This window comes from Heteronotia binoei, chromosome 21 (genome assembly GCF_032191835.1).
Source record: "Heteronotia binoei isolate CCM8104 ecotype False Entrance Well chromosome 21, APGP_CSIRO_Hbin_v1, whole genome shotgun sequence".
Taxonomy (NCBI): domain Eukaryota; kingdom Metazoa; phylum Chordata; class Lepidosauria; order Squamata; family Gekkonidae; genus Heteronotia; species Heteronotia binoei.
Window position 1 is genome coordinate 73,237,077 of NC_083243.1, and position 22,378 is coordinate 73,259,454.

Sequence of the window (22,378 nt, forward strand, 5' to 3'; positions counted from 1 at the left end):
GTCCTTCAATTTAGGATGAAATGAACCAGACCGAAAACTACTTCCAATTTGGTTTAGTAATTTTCTCTAGTCTATTTCGCAGTGCCATTGGAATCTAACCTGAGATTCAGGGCTGAGAGAATGGCTTGTATTGAGATAGTCAGAAAATGGAGCGAAGATAATCACCAACCTTTTCCAATGGCGGCTACTCGTTGACTAACACTTATAGATGCATTTTCTCTTCCTGGCATGTTTTTGTTAATCAAGTGCAGACGATCATGCACACCAGAGCCCTTTGATTTGAGGAATATGTAACAATGTGAATGGGTAATATTGGATATAATGAAGGGGAAAAGGGGAAGATGAAGAATGAACTGGAAAGAGGCTTAACATGAATAACAATTCCGACAAGCGGGGAGGGCGGGATAAGTTGGTAGGAGACAGGAACCAAATAGCAGGGCTGCAGGGGCCGGTGGGGTCTGCTTGAGTGGTACACTGGATAATTGCTTTTGGGGTGGGACTAAGGCCGCTGCAGGAGCAGCAATGAAGGAGCTCGCACAGGATCTGAAAATGGAGTGTGATATTCTGGACGTGCTGGAGGCTTTGGGGTGAGCTGCTCGGAGAGAGCGAGTTGCAGTATGAGGCGGGGGATGGAGAGGCTCCAATTGCAGGTGGTGGGTGGAAGGAACGCTTGTGATGTGCATCCACTCCAGTTCACATAAAGATACCGCCTGGGCTACCCAGAAGGCAGATTGGGATCAGCCCTCCTTTTTTTTCACCAACACTCTTCGCCTCAGCATTTATTCCTGTTCCCAATTCCCTTCAAAACATCAAACACCTCCCCAGTTCCCAGAAATGGTTCTTTGAGCTCTTTCAGCCGCATTTATGTAGGTATTTACACAGATGCATATAATCTTGTACAGGTTTACTTGGAAATGAATCTATACTCAGTGGAGAAGAGTGGATATGATTTCAGCGTTAGATGTAATCTGAAAGGGAACTGTTTATAACTGCATGCAGGATAAACTTTCACATCCAAAAAATCCTGCAAAATAGAACCGCAGATCTTCTTTATCAGAAATTGGGTGCGAAATTTTCTCAAGCTGGCAGTTCTGATTCCATTTTTAAAAATTAAGACGAAGAATGAAATCCAATAATGAAGCAGTAGATAATGTTTCATATGCTGACTGTGTACAGATTTGAGTACAGATCAGAGTACTGAATCTTATTTTTGCTGATAGCTAGGAGTTGCTTTTTCTTGTTGGAGACTCCCCCCACCCCCCATATATACTAATAAACTATTAGCTCTCTTCCTTTGGTAGTTGACCTTCCAATTTATTTCTGTGAGATTGTGGGCTGTTTACTGTGAATGGGATCTATACTTGTCATCAAATGTCATGCCTTCTTCTGTGTGTAAAAACTCATGACAAATGAATGTTAATTTTTCTTAACACTAGATGAGTGTAAGAGCAGCTGGGCTGACTCAGATGAATGGTTCATCTAGTTCAGTGGCCAGTCAGATGCCTACAAGCAGGGCACAAAGACCAAAGCTTCCCCTGGTTTTGCCCACCAGGATTGCTATTCTGAGGGCTACTGCCTCTAATAATAATAATAATAATAATAATAATAATAATAATAATAATAATAATAATAATAATAATAAATTTATTCTTATATCCCGCCCTCCCCCGCCAAAGGTTCAGTTTACACATTGTGGCTAATTGCTGGATTTAGAACCTGTAAATGTATCTAATCCTCTTTTAAAACCACAGAACTAGTGTCATTTCTATATCCCAGAGGTCCCCGACCTTTCTGAGCTGCAGGCGCATTTGGAACTTGACTCAGCATGGTGGGTGCAACAACAAAATGGCTGCCACAGAAGGCAGAGCCAGCTACAAAATGATGGTCACAGCTTAACTTCAGGAACACAGTCCATATGCTTGTCCTGTGGTGGCAGCTGCCGCCAAAGCAACTTTGAAAATAATCTACACTGCCAATTGGAAGCCTTGCTGGGCAAGAGCCCTACCTGGCACTGCTCACATTCTAAAAACACTTGGTGGGTGCCAGAAAAGGTGTTGGCAGGGATCATGGCACATGTTGGGGACACTTGCTTCCTGTGGCAATGAATTTAGAAGTATCATTCTAAGACTTTATCATAACCCCCAGTTGTCTGTTCTCTAAACTAAAAAAACCCTAAGATGCCTTAGGCTTTCCATAGAAGAAGAAGACATGGAATTTATATTCCGCCCTACACTCTGAATCTCAAAGTCTCAGAGTGGCTCACAATCTCCATTATCTTCCTCCCCCACAAGAAACACCCTGTGAGGTAGGTGGGGCTGAGAGAGCTCTTACAGAAGTTGCCCTTTCAAGGAAAGGCTCTGCTAGAGCTGATCCAAGGCCATTCCAGCAGCTGCAAGTGGAGGGGTGGGAAATCAAACCCGTTTCTCCCAGATAAGAGTCCATGCACTTAGCCAGTTTCCCAGTGGGCATTAGCTGTTAGGTAATGACTTTATTCACATGCATGTCAGACCTAATGCCATGATGGAGCTTTATGAAATTATGCAAAGGGAGGAGAGAGTGTAGAGAAAGGTCCACCCCCCATAACACTAGAATTGGGGGCACCTAGTCTAATTCAAGCAGCCCTGTGGCGCAGAGTGGTAAAGCTACAGTACTGCAGTCCTAAGCTCTGCTCACGACCTGAGTTTGATCCTGGCAGAAGCTGGGTTCAGGTAGCCGGCTCAAGGTTGACTCAGCCTTCCATCCTTCCGAGGTCAGTAAAGTGAGTACCCAGCTTACTGGGGGAGAAGTGTAGATGACTGGGGAAGGCAATGGCAAACCACTCTGTGAAAAAATCTGCTGTGAAAACGTCGTGATGCAACATCACCCCAGAGTCAGAAATGACTGGTGCTTGCACAGGGAACTACCTTTACCTTTTTAGTCTAATTAAGGGACAATAGTAGAACAAAGTAGGAGTCAAGTGTATCTTTAAGACCAACAACATTTTATTCAGAATGTAAGTTTTCGTGTTCTCCAAGCACACTTCATCAGATGAAAAATCAGGTACAGTGAGCAGGGCTCTATATATAGCTGGTAGGCAGTAGATTCAGGATGGCCAAGGAAGTACTTCACTCAGTGAGTGATTAACAGTGAAATGTAAGCAGAGTTACACTCTTCTAAGCCCACTGCCTTCAGAGGATTTATAAGCATGCAGGTTTTAGGATTGCTCTGTAAATCATGGGGTTCATTGTCAGTGAGTGTGGGCCACATCATAAAGTACAGATGGCTTTATGAGGGCATTACACAGATACACAGAATAGGTTCATCAGTTGCTACTAGCCCTGATGTCTTAAGGGAACCTCCACAAGCAGAGGAAGTTAACCTCTAAATATTACTGCTAGAACACAACTTCTGGATGAGACTTTGCAAACACTTGTTTTATGGTAGAGATAGTTTCCCCCTTTTTATTGGACAAATTGTTCTTTTTCCCTCTATTGACACCGTGCAGTATCACTGAATTTCCTATGCTTGAATGCGTCTAGGTTTCTGCTTGCCTACATTCAAGTAGAGGAAGTATAGCATATGAGCAGAAGTTAGCATGTACCCAGTTATATGTGATTGCTATAATTTCTGTTGTTGTAGCCATCCAAAAAAAGTCTGTTGTCATTGCATGGAATCAAGCATATGTAGATCACACATCACTTACAAGAATCTCAGCCTTCCATCCTTCCAAGGTCAGTAAAGTGAGTACCCAGCTTGCTGGGGGAAAAGTGTAGATGACTGGGGAAGGCAATGGTTTGCTCAATTTGTTGATTTTACTATTCTGTCATTGTACCATTTTACATTCTAAACCACTGCCTACCAGATAATTTTACTCCACTGTCATTGGTTCCTAAATCTGAACCATGTTAAGAACATAAGAGAAGCCTTGTTGAATCAGGCCAATGGCTCATCCAGTCCAACACTCTGTGTCACATAGTGGCCAATATACACACACACACACTGTGGCTAATAGCCACTGATGGACCTCTGCTGATGGACCTCTCGTCTGATGAAGTGTGCTTAAGAGCACACGAAAGCTTATGTTCGAAATAAAAATTGGTTGGTCTTAAAGGTGAAACTTGACTCCTGCTTTGTTCAACTGCTTCAGACCAACACTTTTAGGCGTGCCTATCCCAACACAGCTGCCCGTTTGGATCTATCTACAAAGAATTCACAAGTAAGACGTGGTGATAATGTCATGTGTAAATCAGTTTTACTGGACCCATCAAAAAGACAACACAAGGTAAAAAGATCACAGCTTTAATAGTCAGTACTGTAGTCTAGATAAGAAACATATCAGTGTAGGTCAGAATTGACTTTCTGAATTTTTTTACTTTCTGCTTTTTGATAATCCCAATTCAGTTGTGATTTTTCCCCTTAGGTATTAGAAGATTCATGTGCACATGGAGTCCTTTCAGTCATTTCAATAGAAAAAGTAGGTCCATGTGCTTCCTCAGCCAGATAGTGCCCATTGTAGACATGATGCAATAGCAAGCTAAGGTTTGAGTTAAGTGAATGGCAGTGGAAAGTGCACTTCCCTTGACCAGAGTAGTGGTATGATGTGAGTGTTTGTAAATGAGTTACACTTTGAGTAGCACACTTGAGTTGCAGCACACTTGCTGTATTTACTGGAAGGAAAGATAATCCTAAATATAAGATGCCCCCTAAAAATGTGACAACCTTCCCCTCCCCCAATATTATTGAACATAACTGTAATTTGTATGTGCATGTAAGATGACACTCTCTCTCTTTTCTCCTTCAGTGGCAGAAGTCATCCAGAACTGCTTAGGTTATGCCTCCACTCAGACAGGTAGGGCTATGCAAATTTTTGTGTGGCTCCTATTGGAGAGCTCATTGGCTGACCTTCCAGTTTTGGATAGCCCTACTGCTCGGGTCAGAAGCTAGAGCTCTGCTCCATTGGAGTGGTGGGGGGGGGGGTGGAAATCCTGAGCAGCATAACCCCACTGAAGACTGGAATGTAGCAAATGTCACCCCCATCTTTAAAAAGGGTTCCAGAGGAGAGCCGGGAAATTACAGGCCAGTCAGCCTGACTTCAATACCGGGAAAGTTGGTAGAAACCATTATCAAGGACAGAATGAGTAGGCACATTGATGAACATGGGTTATTGAGGAAGACTCAGCATGGGTTCTGTAAGGGATGATCTTGCCTCACTAACCTGTTACATTTCTTTGAGGGGGTGAACAAACATGTGGACAAACGAGACCCGATAGATGTTGTTTACCTTGACTTCCAGAAAGCTTTTGATAAAGTTTCTCATCAAAGGCTCCTTAGAAAGCTTGAGAGTCTTGGAGTAAAAGGACAGGTCCTCTTGTGGATCAAAAACTGGCTGAGTAATAGGAAACAGAGAGTGCGTATAAATGGGCAGTCTTCGCAGTGGAGGACGGTAAGCAGTGGGGTGCCGCAGGGCTCGATACTGGGTCCCATGCTCTTTAACTTGTTCATAAATGATTTAGAGTTGGGAGTGAGCAGTGAAGTGGCCAAGTTTGCGGATGACATTAAATTGTTCAAGGTGGTGAGAACCAGACAGGATTGTGAGGAACTCCAAAGGGATCTTTTGAGGCTGGGTGAGTGGGCGTCAACGTGGCAGATGCGGTTCAATGTGGCCAAGTGCAAAGTAATGCACATTGGGGCCAAAAATCCCAGCTACAAATACAAGTTGATGGGGTGTGAACTGGCAGAGACCGACCAAGAGAGAGATCTTGGGGTCATGGTAGATAACTCACTGGAAATGTCAAGACAGTGTGCGATTGCAATAAAAAAGGCCAGTGCCATGCTGGGAATTATTAGGAAGGGAATTGAAAACAAATCAGCCAGTATCATAATGCCCCTGTAAAAATCGATGGTGCGGTTTCATTTGGAGTACTGTGTGCAATTCTGGATATTATAGCATTGGAAAAAGTGCAGAAAAAGGGCAACTAGAATGATTAAAGGTTTGGAACACTTTCCCTATGAAGAAAGGTTAAAACGCTTGGGGCTCTTTAGTTTGGAGAAACGTCAACTGCGGGGTGACATGATTATGCATGGGACGGAGAAAGTAGAGAAAGAAGTCCTTTTCTCCCTTTCTCACAATACAAGAACTCGTGGGCATTCGATGAAATTGCTGAGCAGTCAGGTTAAAACGGATAAAAGGAAGTACTTCTTCACCCAAAGGGTGATTAACATGTGGAATTCACTGCCACAGGAGGTGGTGGCGGCTACAAGCATAGCCAGCTTCAAGAGGGGGTTAGATAAAAATATGGAGCAGAGGTCCATCAGTGGCTATTAGCCACAGTGTGTATATGTGTGTGTGTGTGTGTGTATAATTTTTTTTGGCCACTGTGTGACAAAGAGTGTTGGACTGGATGGGCCATTGGCCTGATCCAACATGGCTTCTCTTATGTTCTCATAGATTCTACAGGACCACCATGCATTGGTACACATGATCAACATGTCAGTGAAGACCTACATCAGCTGCCAAAAGGGCACCAGATCAAGGTTGCTCTTCCTGGTAGTGAAATGCCTCATTAAACGGGCAGAATGAAATCTGGCTGACTTAAGACCAGAGCACCTGAAAGGCCAAACCAATCTGGAAGCAGACTGGCTAAGCAGGAAGGACTTGGACCTGGGGGAATAGATCCTCAACAGAGACATTTTCATTCAGGTCACCCACACATTTGGGGTTCTGACCATGGCATCATCATGGCATGTTAGCATCAGCAAACAACTGTCAGGTGTACCAGTTCCTATCAAGATTCCTGGAACCAAAAGCAGAGGGGAAGGACACACTCTCCCACCTGTGGCTAGAGGCTGTCTATATGCCTTTCCACCTCAACAGGATCCAGAGGGAAGTGATGGAGGTCATTTTCATAGTCCCCTGCTGGCCAAGAAAACCATGCCACTCCAATCTGGTGCAAATGTTGAATGTACAATGCTGGAGTCTTCCAACCATGCAAGATCTACACCAAGGTCCAGTGCTGCACCCAGATCCAGCTTGGCTGCAGCTGATGGCTTGGAAATCGAGAGGACAGACCTAGAGGCTCAAGGCTTCTCAAGTGAAGAGCTGGACATCATGCTTCAATCAAGGAGGCCAGCCACAAGACGCACATATAACCACACATGGATAATATTTAAGAAATGGGCAAATAACAGGATAGAGGGATCCATTAAAGCCTTCCTACAAGGACATGATAGAATTCCTATGTGATGGCTAGAAGCAAGGTCTCAAACTGAACACATTAAAGAGGCAGGTAGCAGCCCTCAATGCCATAGAAGGACAAAGGAGGCTGAAGAACTTGTCAACAAACAAAAATGTAAAGTGTTTCATAAGGGGAACAAGACAGTTGACCCTCAGATTTGACACAGATTCCCCATGTGGAACCTCATGAAAGTGCTGCAGGTTCTTACACAACCGCCTTTTGAACCTCTAAAATTAGTCAAGTACATGTCATGGAGAGTGGCTTTCTTGATAGTAGTAACATAGTAGTAACAGGAGGGTATCCGAGTTGGCTGCATTATCACAGCCAGAAATGAGCTATTTGTTTTCCAGAAGGACTCAGCAACTATCAGAACAGACCCTCCTTTGTGCCCAACGTTTTCCACTTAAATCAATTTTACACCTTACACATCTACTTAGATAGAATGGTTGCCTTTAGCCTGCCAAACTTTCTGTTTGTTTCACACAGCAGCCAAAATCTGGGAAAGAAGGTCTTAAAAGTCCACAGTTGCCTTCTGGGTGAGCCAGAGCATATGTAAAGTGCTGATGCCTCCCACTAGGGTCATGGCGCATTCTACAAGAACAGCAACAACCACAGTGGCTTTTTCATCAAGAACAGCAGTGGAGGAGTGGCCACATGAGCCTCAGCTGAGGCGGACATCAGAAGACAGTTGTTATAACAGGTGGTGGAAAAGTAGACCAGCTTGGATAAAGCTAATCAATTCTGGATGACTTTCCACACTGAAGGAGAACATAACACTGGACCTTACCTGAAGGTTTCTTCTCTTCAGTGGGGTGGTCGTCTTCTTACCCCCACCCCCGAAAAAACAGGATGCAGAGGGAGCAAAATCCATCCTCAAGAAAGATATAGGTACCTAAATAACACACAGCAGGGCTTGGACATGACTGGAAGCGCAGCCAACTAGCTCTCCAATAGGAGCCATACAGAAATGTGCATAGTCCTATCTGAGCAAGCGGAGGCATGACCTAACCAGTTCTGGATGACTTCGCCTCACTGAAGAGAAGAAACTTTCAGGTAAGGTCCAGTGGTTCGTTTTCTGGCATACTTGGAAAAAAACCTCTTGGCTTGCAAAAGAATTAATATTGGTAAAACATCTTATGGTGCAATAAGCAGAATCATACCCTTCTAAGTCCAGTTAATTGTTAATCATACATCTAAAAATGTAAGGTGTAACATTGTGTGTGCTCATAAGAAACAATTAGAAATATTTCTGGCTCCCGTCCCCCCCCCCCCCAAAAAAAAGTATGATAAAAGCCTGGTTAGAGTCAAGTTTCCTATAGAATCAGGTAGAGTCAAGTTTACTGTGGGTGCTAATAACCCTGATTCAATGTATTTAGGGGGCTAATAATTGGTGTATTAAGTAAGCAACTGGCATAATAGTTATAAATACTTTAATATGGAGATTTTTAGAAAGTTGATTTTTAATAAGCAAAATAATGCTTAGGCACAATGTTAAATTAGATGCTGCTTCTCTACATATTGTGCAGATTTGTTGTCACCAAACATATCCATATTGAAGTTTTGTTTATATTAAACATTGAAAAACGGATAAACAGCATGAATTATTTAAAAGCCACATTCACAACTCATGCCCAGTTATCTAGTATCAGTGCAGCCTTATTTCTGATCCCTAGAATATATATGAATTATGACATAATTCCCAGCCAAACATCCCTCTCCCCCCCACCCCCACTCCAGCTTTTGAAAACTGATGCCATTACTGACAAGATGGTAAATTTTGTATTCTGTGTTTTCTTTTTTAGGTACAAAGGTCCTCTTTTAGATGAAGATGCCCTTAGTAAAGCAGCAGAAGGTGGTCTAGCTTCAGAAGACTTCTGTGAGCTTTGCATTTGGTTAAGTTCTCAAATACAACCATTGTGTGGTCTGGAAGAAAGCCTCTCATCGACAGCTGGTGATTCCATGTATTTTAATGGATTAAATGATGGTGTTTAGTGTTTATCTCAGTCATAACTGGAAATTCATCTTCTGGTTCCATTCTGAATTTTTCAAAAATTGCCCTGAGCAGTAAAGAGACACAATGGGACTTCTGCAGCTTTGATATTCTGCTTAATTGGATCTGTATGTTAAGGGAAAAAGTTGTCTCTGCAGTTTTGGCACATGGATGTAGGGAGTCAAATTAAACCCTAAAAATAGTTAAGAATGAGGAAGGAGGATCGACTGGAACCGAACCTTTATACAACATTGGTATACTAGTTTTCTCCAAGGATTCAGAATGGCTATTAAGGTTAACAGATGCCAACTTCAGTAAAACTATTCCTTAGATCTGGGGCGGCCAAACTTGTTTAATGTAAGAGCCACATAGAATAAATGTCAGATGTTTGAGAGCCACAAGACATGAATGTCAGATATTTGAGAACAGGCAGGAAGGGAGGGAGGGAGAAGTAGAAACAAAGCAACTTTTAATACATTCTCCAAGCCATTGGCTGGCTTGCTTGAGGTGGTGGGGGCTTTGAGAGCCACACAATATGTGTGAAAGAGCAACATGGCTCCCAAGCCATCCCTGCCTTAGATCCACACATGGAAATCCTTCTGTCTCTCGAAATGCCCTGTTGGATCCAAGTCAATGCAAACAACAACCAAAGCAAGAAGCCAGCCTAAAAACAACCACAGTAAAATGCCACCTATAGCCCTCCCAAAGGCACAATTACTAATAGACTCCAGTAAAAAGGCCCTCGGACATAAGACCAGTTTACAAACCTTTTTGTTGTGTCCTAGGCTCAAATGGGAGAACTGTTACTTTTGGAGGGAACTGTTACTTTTGGAGGGAAGCCGAACAAGCCAGAGCTTGAACTCCACACCAGGGTTCCAGAGAAGGCCTAAGCGTCCCCAATCAGGGGAAGGATTGAAACATAAGTAGCCAATCAACATCCAGGCTCATACTGTACCCTGATAGGCCCTTAGGGCCCTGTAAATAGCCAATCCGTGTAGATAGTTAAGGACCAATCAGAAGGGGGCAAGAATTGTATAAAGGAGCGGAAAGTTTGAACAGAGCTCAGTGTGTTGTGTGTGTGTTCCTGAAGTAAAGCTTGCTGAAATCACTCTCCGACTCTGGTCTCTTACTGCGCCAACCCCAGTACATTACACTGGCGACAAGGATGGGATTCCAGTAAGAACCAGCAACAGAACCAGGAACACAGAAGGGTGGCTAAATCCAAGCCATCTGGGTCCGCACCTCCGCTCTGCGCACACCCCAGCTCGCAAGCCGCCCAGACGCGCTGCCAAGAATGGAGGCTCCAGCCAACCTCCTACAGCCCTTTAGCATCGATCGCCCCGATCTGTGGGACTCGTGGGTCGAAGGCTTCCAGTCATACCTGACCTTCCGGAAGATTAAAGAGACTACCATGCAGAGAGCTCTGCTTATCAGTACGTGTGGCACGGAGACCGTGGACTTAGCCAGGGCTCTTCTCCAACCCAGGAAGCTCTCAGAGACGCCAGTGGACGACATCATCAGCGCTCTGGAGAAGTATTTCCAGCCCCAGCCAACCAAGCTCACCCGGCACTGGGACTTCCGACAAAGGACACAGAAGGCAGGTGAAACCGCCATGGCGTTCTTAACAAGCCTGCGCCGGGTGGCAAGCCGATGCAGTTTTGCAGACCTCAACGAAGCCCTTCTCGACCAGTGGGCCCGGTCCCAGTCCAATACAAGGGGTTCAAGGGCCAGTTTGTATGGGGCTTGAGGGACGAAAAACTAGTGCGGAAACTTCTGTCCCTCTCCGATTGTGACCTAACAAAGGCAATCGACATGGCCACCAGCTGGGAGAAGGGCAGATCAGCAGAGCCACAGCCGACAAGACAGGCTGCGGCACACCAGATCAACCCTGAACCATCTACTGAGGACTCGGACGAGGACAGAGCTCTACAAACCGGCTATCGTTCAGCAGGAAGGAAGACCACCCATGTCCCACAAGGCATGAGACACAAGACACCACCTGCATGTGCAAGTTGCGGGGGCCAGCACGAGCGGAAGACCTGCCGATTCCGGAATGCCACCTGTCGACTCTGCAACAAGGAAGGCCACATCGCCTGCGCCTGCAGATCCAAATCCCGAGCACGCGTCCCGCAAAGATCTGCGCACTCCGAAGGCCACCCAGACTTCGAGATCGACGCTCTCCACGCCCACCAATACCCGGTACAGTACCTACCCTCGCCCGTCAGGCCCTCCAAAATCCGGGTCAATGTAGAGATCGGGGGGATGCCCTGCCAAATGGAGGTGGACTCTGGGTCAGCATCATCTATTACAGCGGCAGAGACATTTTTTAAAATTCCCACCAGGCTGAGGCCTCGTCTCAGAGACCCGGGGTTTACCTTAGTGGACTTCCAGAAGAACAAGGTGCCTATCTTGGGAGTGGGCCCGGTCCCAGTCCAATACAAGGGGTTCAAGGGCCAGCTACAAGTGCTAGTGGTCAAGAACCACCTTACAAACCTTTTGGGTCTCAACTGGTTCAAACCCCTGGGACTAGAGATCAGGGGGGTCAATAAGACTGTCAGAGTGGACTTCAACAAGGTTTGCGAAGAGTTCCCGGCCGTTTTTGATGGCACCTTGGGCTGCTACACGGGTCCCCTGGTTTCACTACACCTCAACCCCACAGTGCGGCCTATTAGGCTTAAAGCGCGGCGAGTTCCATTCGCGCTCAAGCCTAAAATTGAGGAGGAACTGGATAAACTGATTGCACAAGGAATACTAGAGCCTGTCAACCACGCAACCTGGGAAACTCCCATCGTGACTCCAGTGAAGCCCAGTGGGGAGGTGCGGATTTGTGCAGACTATAAGTGCACCCTCAACAAGGCTCTTCAGGCCCACGCATACCATGTGCCCATCGTCAGCCATGTTCTAATCACCCTAGCCGGCGCAAAATTTTTCGGCAAGTTGGACTTGGCCCAAGCTTACCAACAGCTGCCGGTGGATGAGGCCACGGCCAACGCCCAAACAATTGTGACCCACCGAGGGGCCTTTAGAGTAAAGAGGTTGCAATTTGGCGTGAGTGTGGCTCCGGGGTTGTTCCAGGAACTAATGGACTCTCTTTTAAAAGGACTTCCCGGAGTCACTCCATTCTTCGATGATGTGCTGATCGAGGCAGCCTCACCTGAAGAATTCGCCGCCCGCCTTAGAGGAGTCCTACGTTTTGAAGCAGCCGGCCTCAAGGTCAAACGGGAGAAGTGCCTCCTGGGCGTGGATTGGATGGAATTCCTGGGGTTCTCCATTGATGCCCAGGGGGTCCACCCCTCCGACGCCAAGCTGCATGCCATCAGAGATGCTCCAGCACCTACCAACAAGCAAGAACTCCAGGCCTTCCTCAGCCTCCTAAACTTTTATCATGCTTTTCTCCCCCACAAGGCAGCGGTGGCCGAACTCCTGCACCGGCATCTAGACAAGAACCGACCCTGGGCGTGGGGCCGCCAGCACGCTAAAGCCTTCCAGGATATCAAGGGCCTCCTGATGTCCAACTCCATCCTTGCCCATTTCGACGAGACCCTGCCCTTGGTCCTTGCATGCGACGCATCCCCTTATGGCGTGGGGGCAGTTCTGGGCCACCGACTCCCTGATGGGACCGAAGTCCCTATCGCGTATTACTCGCGGACCCTCTCGTTGGCGGAGCGGAACTACGCCCAAATCGACAAAGGAGGGTTGGCAGTCGTGGCCGGCGTCAAAAAATTTCATGATTACATCTACGGCCGGCCCTTTACCCTCTATATGGACCACAAACCCCTCTTGGGCCTCTTTGCATCGGACCGGCAGACCCCTCAGGTGTTGTCCCCACGGGTCCTCCGTTGGTCCATTTTTCTAGCTGGCTACACTTACACCCTAGTGCATCGCCCGGGCAAGGCAATGGGCCATGCTGACGCCCTGAGCTGCTTGCCCTTGCCTGACGTGGATCCCAATCCAGCCCCGGCTCATCAGATCCTACTGATGGACATGCTTCCGGACAGGCCATTGCTCGCCCGCGACGTTGCTGCCCGCTCCGCTCGTGATCCAGTCCTCTCCCGTGTCTTGGACTGGGTGGGGAGGGGGTGGCCCAAGGGCTCAACTGGGCCGGAATTTACTCCGTTTGCAGCCCGGAAAGACGAACTATCCACCCACAAAGGCTGCCTACTATGGGGCAACAGAGTCGTCATCCCCAAACCCTTGCAAGACCAAGTGCTGAGAGCCCTGCACGAGGCACACCCGGGCATAGTCCGTATGAAGGCTCTCGCACGGAGCTATGTCTGGTGGCCCGGCCTCGATGCAGAAATTGAGGCTTGGGTTAAAAGGTGCCAGACGTGCCAGGTGTCAAGGCCTGACCCCCCACATGGCCCAGTGCAATCATGGGAATCCACCAAAACCCCCTGGTCAAGACTGCATATGGACTTTGCTGGCCCCTTCCATGGGCGGACTCTACTCATACTAGTGGATTCATACTCCAAGTGGTTGGAGGTGGTTCAGGTGCCCTCGCCATCGTCGCAGGCGACCATCAGGGCTCTGAGGGCCATCTTTGCAACCCACGGTTTGCCGGAGACCATCGTCACCGACAACGGCACAGCATTCACTTCCGCAGTGTTCCAGGACTTCTTGGCCAGGAACCTCATCAGGCACATTCACTCTGCCCCGTTTCATCCAGCCACCAACGGCCAGGCAGAGCGGATGGTGCGCACAGCAAAGGAGGCCTTGAACCGTCTGGGCCTCTCAGACTGGCCAAAAGACTTGGCATGTTTCCTAATGGCCTACCGGACCACACCCACCGCCTCCACAGGTCGCAGTCCAGCAGAACTCCTCATGGGCCGCCGCATCAGCACCCTGCTGGACAAGCTGCACCCTGACCGAGCCCCAGACAGGCGACCGTCGCCGGAACACCTTAAAGCCCCCAGAGGGTTCTACCCAGGTGAGACAGTGTGGGCATGGAACTATGCCACCACTGGCCCCGCCTGGCTCCCTGGAAAGGTGGATCACGTCACCAGACCGGTCTCCTATGCAGTGACCTTGGAAGGTGGACATCTCCTGAGGCGACACATCGACCAACTCCGAGGTCGCCTGCCTGCCGGGGAGCCAAGGTCAGAGGCTCCCGATCCGGACAACGTAAGTCCCCGAGAGCCTGACACAGAACAGGGTTCCGTGGAGCCCGCTTCGGCCCAGCAGGAGGAGACCCTCGACCGTGCAGCTGAACCCAGGTCCCAGGGCCGCCATCCCAGATGTCTCCAGCTCTGCAGCCGCAGAACCACCAACCGAGTTGGAACGCCCAGTCCCCTCGGAGCTCCGACGCTCGACACGTGACCGCCGCCCTCTGGCATATCTCCAGGACTATGTCACCTGATAGCTGGAACTATGGGGGGAGGGGTGTTGTGTCCTAGGCTCAAATGGGAGAACTGTTACTTTTGGAGGGAACTGTTACTTTTGGAGGGAAGCCGAACAAGCCAGAGCTTGAACTCCACACCAGGGTTCCAGAGAAGGCCTAAGCGTCCCCAATCAGGGGAAGGATTGAAACATAAGTAGCCAATCAACATCCAGGCTCATACTGTACCCTGATAGGCCCTTAGGGCCCTGTAAATAGCCAATCCGTGTAGATAGTTAAGGACCAATCAGAAGGGGGCAAGAATTGTATAAAGGAGCGGGAAGTTTGAACAGAGCTCAGTGTGTTGTGTGTGTGTTCCTGAAGTAAAGCTTGCTGAAATCACTCTCCAACTCTGGTCTCTTACTGCGCCGACCCCAGTACATTATACTTTTGAAGATAGAGAGCAAAGGGAACCTTGGTAGACTTTTTCACTGGCTAAGCCCAGTGAAACAATATCCTAGAATGGGCTAAGGAGGAATAGACCAGTGAGCAAGAGATGACCAGATGAGTACATTGGTTCATAGCTGGAGATGTGAACTTTTAAGGGCTTTTGGGATAAGAACCTGACCATAAATTGGCAACCTGTGAAGCTATTACATGTTTGAAGTGGCTAGTCCCTAGCAAAAGATGGACTATTGTCTTCTGCACTAGTTGAAGCTAGTACCAATGTAGGTTCAGCTATGTGATACAGCAATAAGAATTTTAGTTTCAGTTTTGGTTTGACAAGCACAGCAAATAAGATGAATTCTCATTTTTAATTTGGATTATTATATCTGTGGGGTTTTTACAATCAAACTATACATGTTATGTCTCATGCAATTTCTAGCAATAATAATCTGAAAAATGCTAATTAGAACATGAAACTGATAAGCTTGCCTACTGTATTGGGAATGGAATCCTTTCATCATTATATATAATTCCCCTATGGTGGTGTCCAAATGGAGCTATCCTATTTGTTTAATGGGTGCATTCTATGCACTCAACAAATAATTGGTCCGTCATGGCTCACTCAGTGTCTCTAGCCTTCCATTGGGTGACTCCCCTGCAGGCCCAGAAATGTTGAACAAACCACCAAAACAGTCTTACCTCAGAGACAGACACATCTCCAACTCTTCTCTGTGTCCTCTCAGTTAACTGGCATCATGAAAAGTATCAACGGTAACAGACCTCTGCTGCCCCATCAACAGCCCACACAGCCAGCCTCTGAAAGCCGCAGAAATAGCCAGGGAACTGCTGCTGCCATAATGTGATTAGGCGGCAAGGCCTGGCCCCACTGGGAGAGTTTCCTCACAGGCCATAGCTTTTTCCTGTCACTCCCTCTCTCCCTCCTTCTCCCAGCCTCACCCCTAGCCAGAGGCTGTTGTAGGCAACCAACTTCTGTCCGTAAAGGTGAATAGAATGGAATACAGTCCACCCTCCAGAGCAGTTATTTTCTCCAGAATGGGGCGAGGGATCTGTTGCCTGGAGTTCAGCTGTGATTCCAGGAGATCTTCAAGCTTCACTTGGTGGTTGGCCACCCTAGACCTGGCAGCACCCTCTGGGTGATTTGATGCCACCTGACTGCCATGACTTAACTAGGCCTGGCTGCTTGATCCTATTCAGCAGCAGCCCCCGTAACAGCCAGTGTAACTTAGCAGTTGCCAATTCCAAGTTGGAAAATTTCTAGAGATTTGAGGGGTGGAGCCTAGAGAGGGTGTGTTTAAGTAGAGGTATGACCTCAGACAGGTACAATGCCATAGACTCCACCCTCCAAACCAGCCATTTCCTCCTGGGGAGCCATTGTTGCCAATCTCCAGGTGAGGGCTGTAGATCACTCAGAATTACAGCTGCTCTCTAGATGGCAGAGATCAGCTCCCCTGGAGGTGGGGGAATGAATGCCTTCACTTGGGTGGGTGGGACGACAGCAAGGGTGTCCAGAGCCTCTTTTTAGAGCCTGTTGCATTCCCTCCCTCAACAAGCCTTATTCCTGGTTGCTAATAATTTTATGAAATAATTAATGCTTGAAAATAGAACATTTTTTGCAGAAAAATAAAGCACTATTTTTTTCCAGTATCCTCCCCACATCTCTATAACAAATTCAGAAAGAGCTATCTTTTTCAGTCTGTAGAGAGATAGGTGGAAAGATTGTTTTCTCAGCCACAACTGCAAACCTCTCCAGAGGATACCTTAATCAAAATCCTTGGACAGTGGTTCATGTAAATGGAATAAAATGTTTGAAAGCAGCAGCTAAGAGAAGTTGCCCCAGCTGTAGTGTTTGATGAGAACTCTAGTTAAGGGCAGAATTACTCTTCTTTCCAAAGCAGTAACAATAGAGGCACAAGGTAATTTTTCCCCAGGTTAAAAGGGTGCTCAGTGGAAAATCCACTGGCAGAAACATGGATCCTAGTGAAGAAGACAAAGGTAGTTGGATCCAGTTTTCCTAGCCCTCCTGAACAAGTCAATCCATTGTGTGGAAACTGTATATTATGCTGTTTCCACAAATTAGTGCTTGTGTAGTATTAGCCCTCCCCCCAACTGCCTTTCTCTTCTTGCCTGGAAGCACTCTTGGGGGCTTTCGGTACCATTTAAAACCATCACTTTTGATATGGAGCGCCCAAATCTGTTCACAGTACTGTGAATGTGGCTGCAGATTTATATAACAGCATCAGACTTGTAATTCTTCATTACTTATATGCAGGGGGAAATTAGAATTAGTGAATGTTATGTTTTCTGTGTGTTTTGAGGTATAGACACGGTGGGAGGGACGGTGGCTCAGTGGTAGAGCATCTGCTTTGAAAGCAGAAGGTCCCAGGTTCAATCCCCGGCATCTCCAAAAAAGGATCCAGGCAAATAGGTGTGAAAAACCTCAGCTTGAGACCCTGGAGAGCCGCTGCCAGTCTGAGAAGACAATACTGACTTTGATGGACCAAGGGTCTGATTCAGTATAAGGCAGCTTCATATCTTCATATGTTCCAAGTAAATGTAGAAAGAATTGCTGGGGACTGAAATTCATTCTGAACTATGAGTAGACAACGCAACTGGCCAAGGCCTGGAAAATGTGGTACAATTGCTTATAAATAGGCTATTTAAAATTATTTTTTTCTTAAGATAAATATGTTGAATGCATTTACTGAAACTGCTTTGCAATAATACATTTAATAAGATTAAAGCCAAACTCTTTTTCTGAGCTGGTTCAAAACCAAACATTCTAGCTAAGTTCACAGCAACTGAACCAGATACAGAACCCATTTTTAAAGTTAGCACTGGAACCGTTGCCAAACTGATTTCCCCTCTGTTTGTTCTTTTGAAAGATGGCAAGGATGTTGAAAGTTTACAGCTGGAGATGAGCTGCTTTTTAAAAGAATTGGCCTGTCCTTATCCTCACTTGTATCGGGAGAAATTAAAGACCGATTAAAGAAGAAAGAAGATTGTCTTAAAGTTCTGTGTAAGTTAACAGAAAGTTTTCCTTACAGCACTGGACTGGGGGAGGGGATAAAATTCACTTTTTGTGGTATCCATGTTTTGCAGCAGAATTCAAGATGGGCTTCTTGTGTATAGGAGCCTATGGCACAGTGCTTTCTGACTCTAGCAGTACAATCCTAAGCAGAATTGTACCCTGAAGGTCAGTGGACTTAAAGGGTCTAACGGTGCTTAGGGCTGCACTATACATGTCTCTCTGTCTCTCTTTGCTACTGACTTACAGTGACCCTCTAGCAGGGGTGTCAAACATGTGGCTTGGGGGCCGAATCAGGCCCCCAGAAAGCTCCTATCAGGTCCCCAAGCAACTGGCTGTCGTCTGCTTCCTTCTCCCTCTCTCTTGTCTCCTTCTGCATTACAGCTTGCTTTGCCAGGCTTGCTCAGTCATACAGGAACTACAGAGCAAAGCCTCTGTTTTCTCCATTGGCTGAGGCTCCTCTCTTGGGGAGGAAGGGAGGGAGGAATAGGTTGCTTTGCCAGGCTCTCTCAATTGCACAGCAGAGCTACTGAGCTACTTCCTTCTACTGGCTGAGGCTTCTCTGCCTCCTGGTCCCCTGGGGAAGGAAGGAAGGAAGGAGCCAGAATCTTCTTTGCCCAGTTCCCTGGATCACACAGGAGAGATAGGGGAGGGATGGTGGCTCAGTGGTAGAGCATCTGCTTGGGAAGCAGAAGGTCCCAGGTTCAATCCCTGGCATCTCCAAAAAGGGTCCAGGCAAATAGGTGTGAAAAACCTCAGCTTGAGACCCTGGAGAGCCGCTGCCAGTCTGAGAAGACAATACTGACTTTGATGGACCAAGGGTCTGATTCAGTATAAGGCAGCTTCATATGTTCATGTTCATATACAAATAAAGCACCTTTAAGACCAACAAGTGGTAATGTTTTAAGTTTTAAAAAAATCTTTAATTGTGTTTGTGTGTTTTATAAAGTTTATATCTCTGCTACCTGACACTACATTTTATTACACACATGGCCTGGCCCCACAAGATCTCATTTATGTTAGATCTGGCCCTCAAAGCAAATGTTAGACACCCCTGCAAGTTTAAGGTTTTCAAGCCAAAAGGTGCACAGAGGTGGTTTGCCATTGCCTGTCTCTGCATAGCGACCCTGGCATTCCTAGGTGGTCTCCCATCCAAATACCAACCAAGGCCAGCCTTGCTTAACTACCATCTCAGAACACCATAGATGTGGTTCCCGTTGCTACATTCCTCATTTACATGCTTAGATGGATGGAGATTAATGTGACCTGGACCATGGTTGGTGTCAGCTGGCAGCCATTTCTGTAGCTTCTGTGACTGGCAAGAGAGCAGCCATGTGCAGAGTCTGGGTTAGGCTGACATTTCTTCCATAATCATGTACAATAGAATGAATTAGTGTACACTAACCTAATGGGCTTGGAAAGAAAGGTGGATGGCCCTAAATGTGGATTTCTTAGCAAGGGTTTACTCTGATTGTCAAATTGATTTTAAACAAAAGATTTAGGCTTTGCAAGTCTTGCATTTCAAACAACGTAAACGTTCTCATTTGGCAAGGAATAATGAAATCCATCAAGAACCCCAAATGATCTGTGATGTCTTGGGTCTTCCAAAGTCATCTGACATTCCAGTCTTGTTAAGCAATGCAGAAGGAAAGGTACAGTGTTCATTTTCTACATTCGAACATGTTACATTAAACAGTGTATCACATATCTGTAATGGTAAACAAAAATCCCTTATTTAAAGTGATTCAGGTGTAGGGTTGCCATGTCCAATTCAAGAAATATCTGGGGACTTTGGGGGTGGAGCCAGGAGACTTTGGTGGTGGAGCCAGGAACAAGGGTGTGACAAGCATAATTGAACTCCAAGGGAGTGCTGGCCATCACATTTAAAGGGACAGCATACCTTTTTAAATGTCTTCCTTCCATAGGAAATAATGAAGGATAGGGGCACCTTCTTTTGGGGCTCATAGAATTGGACCCCCTGGTCCAATCATTTTAAAATTGGGGGGTACTTTGGGGAGAGGCACTAGATACTATACTGAAAAATTGGTGTCTATACCTCAAAAAACAGCTCCCCCAGAGCCCCCGAAACCTCTGGATCAATTCCCCATTATACCCTATGAGAATCAATCTCCACATAGGGAATAATGAAGTGCTCAGCAGACGTTCCTCCCCTCTCCCCCCCCCCCCCATTTTCTGGTGACTCTGAAGTGAGGGATTGGCCTCTTTACCCTCGAGTTGCAGCCAACTTCTTCCAAGTAACACAGACACCCCATCCCAAGAGGAAGCCTTTCCAATCGGAGACTGGCGCTTCGGGAGGGGGAAAAAAATCACATGGTGGCTTTGGGAGCGGGGCTTCCCCCTGCCGCGCAGCTGACTGGGGGTGGGAAGGAAACTTGGAAAGTGGAAGAACCCCCGCTGGGACCTGGGGATTGGCAAGCCTATCTAGGTGTCAGTCAGTGAGAACAAGAAAGTGTGTTTTTGAAAAAATTTTTAAAGTTAGGATAACTACCTAGAAATAAAGGAGATTGTTTAAAAAAAATACCCTGGTGGCTTTATGTTAAATATGTTTATGTTTCTTTTTTAAGGTTAAGGATGTTTTATCAAAAATCCCAAATAGATGTGTGGGTAAAACTCTGCTCAAAACTCCTCTGACTCCAGATCAAACGGTAAAATCTTTTGTTCGTTTTACTGATTCACATTTAGGGGATTAAATATGTGTTGTTACTTAATTGCTGTCCTTTGTCTCCTTTTGGATCAAAATTCAACATTTTCCAGTGAGTTTGAGTACAAATAGGCTTCTGCCTTCGTGTAGGTAAAACAACAGGGTTCTGGAATTGTTAGGTAAAAGCACACTGCTTGTATAATTATTTGAGTTTTGAATTATTTTGCTGTGATACTGCAGGAAAGGCTGGAAAAGATCAATGAAGCCTTTTGCAGTGAATATGAATGTCGCCGACGTATGTTAATGAAATGCTTAGATGTAACTATTCAGTCTTTTGGGTGATATGATTAAGCAAAGGTAAGTATGTGTATTGTTTACTTCCTGTAGCTGAGTTTCCTGCAATCTCTAAACAGCTGTATTTTGCTGAAGTATAGCTAAAGTTCTCCTCAACTTTGTTGCAAGAAAATGATAACTTAAAGAGGCTGGGTGGTATCTTGTGGCGCTGTTCCACTCACTAACACTTCTTTGTGTTGACAGCAGCATTTTTTTGCATCACAGGAAAAGAATAATCAGCTTAAATTCAATAGATTGTTTTCTGTGTACTTTTTCTCATGTAGTTATTTAAAGGCGGCATATTCTGATGCAGTACATAACTATGTATGCTACTATGTCTTTTTTGAAGTCACTTCTGCAGCAAAAACCTGAAAGCTGTGTATCCATGCATGATTCACTTTACTGATGAACCCTGGTCAGTCTGTTATGTGGCACCAGTTTGTGGCATTTGGTGCTGTTTTTGAGGCTTTCTGTTATATCTGGTGGCTAAACTGTGGCTTGGGAGCCACATGTGGCTCTTTTACACATATTGTATAGCTCTCAAAGCCCCCACCACCCTGTTGGTCAGCTTGGAGAAGGCATTTCTCTCTTTAAATCACTTTTCCAAGCCAAGCCAGCTGGCGGCTTAGAGAATGCATTTAAAGTTAAAATTGCTAAAGTTGCTTTCTTTCCATATCTTCCTCCCTCCTCCATCTATTTGCCTTCCTTCCTTCCTGTCTTGTCTACATGGCTCTTATATTAAGCAAGTTTAGCCACCAAACTTCGGCGGGAAGGGCAGGATATAAATCAAATAAACTAACTAACCCTGTGCTATATCTTTAACTTTTGTACCTTTAATTGCAAATAGTGACTGGCTGCACTAATGTAGTTAAATTTTATCAAGTCCCCTCTATGTGTATGTGTGTGCTAGATATACTTCATAGTTCTGGAAATACCATCTTTTTGTAGGTGAAAACAGATGATATTGCAAGGATTTAGCAACCCAAGTGTTATGGACTGGCTCCTAAAGCAACTATTTCATTAGCCCATCTTCTGGCTGCCCGAGAAGACTTATCGAAGATCACAAGAACAAGCAGTGAGATTACACAAGAGAAGACCGTTTGTGCCATCAATAGAGTATGTTTTTTGTCTCTAATGCAGCAACAGTTCTATATGTCTTCTTGAACTGGCCTGTTATTAATTTGTTCCTGTGGAGGTTTAAAAAAAAATGTTATAACTTTTGACGATGCCTGGGATGGATTCAAGGGACAGCTTGCAGAAGGACTTAGCAGAGTATTTGGGCTAGATGGGGGGAATGTGTGCTGCTGACCACAGCCAGAGTGTCCCTCCCCATACCACCAGTTAATGGTTGCAGTAGGAACAGGGCCTTTAA

General features: G+C 46.1%; 1 protein-coding gene, 1 long non-coding RNA gene and 1 other non-coding gene across 3 annotated transcripts; all 3 read left to right on the plus strand.

Moving 5' to 3' along the window:
- The first annotated feature begins 480 nt into the window (after positions 1–480).
- Positions 481–18,072, plus strand: FAM98B (family with sequence similarity 98 member B). Its single transcript, XM_060261895.1, has 3 exons — positions 481–587; positions 9,017–9,165; positions 17,869–18,072. The coding sequence occupies exons 1-3, from the start codon at positions 523–525 to the stop codon at positions 17,970–17,972; spliced, it is 318 nt and encodes a 105-aa protein (XP_060117878.1). The 5' UTR covers positions 481–522; the 3' UTR covers positions 17,973–18,072.
- Positions 17,324–17,390, plus strand: TRNAS-UGA (transfer RNA serine (anticodon UGA)). The gene has a single exon. It is a non-coding gene; the product is annotated as a tRNA-Ser (tRNA).
- A 1,436-nt stretch (positions 18,073–19,508) lies between the features above and the next one.
- Positions 19,509–22,109, plus strand: LOC132589208 (uncharacterized). Its single transcript, XR_009556556.1, has 4 exons — positions 19,509–19,663; positions 20,597–20,677; positions 20,914–21,030; positions 21,955–22,109. It is a non-coding gene; the product is annotated as an uncharacterized LOC132589208 (long non-coding RNA).
- Positions 22,110–22,378: the final 269 nt, after the last annotated feature.

Bases quoted from the DNA above. Each gene is read 5' to 3' on its own strand.
- FAM98B (XM_060261895.1), top strand. From the start codon at position 523: ATGAAGGAGCTCGCACAGGATCTGAAAATGGAGTGTGATATTCTGGAC. The intron at 588-9,016 runs GTGAGCTGCTCG...TTTCTTTTTTAG, and splicing joins GACGTGCTGGAGGCTTTGGG to GTACAAAGGTCCTCTTTTAG. The intron at 9,166-17,868 runs GTGATTCCATGT...TTCTTTTGAAAG, and splicing joins AAGCCTCTCATCGACAGCTG to ATGGCAAGGATGTTGAAAGT.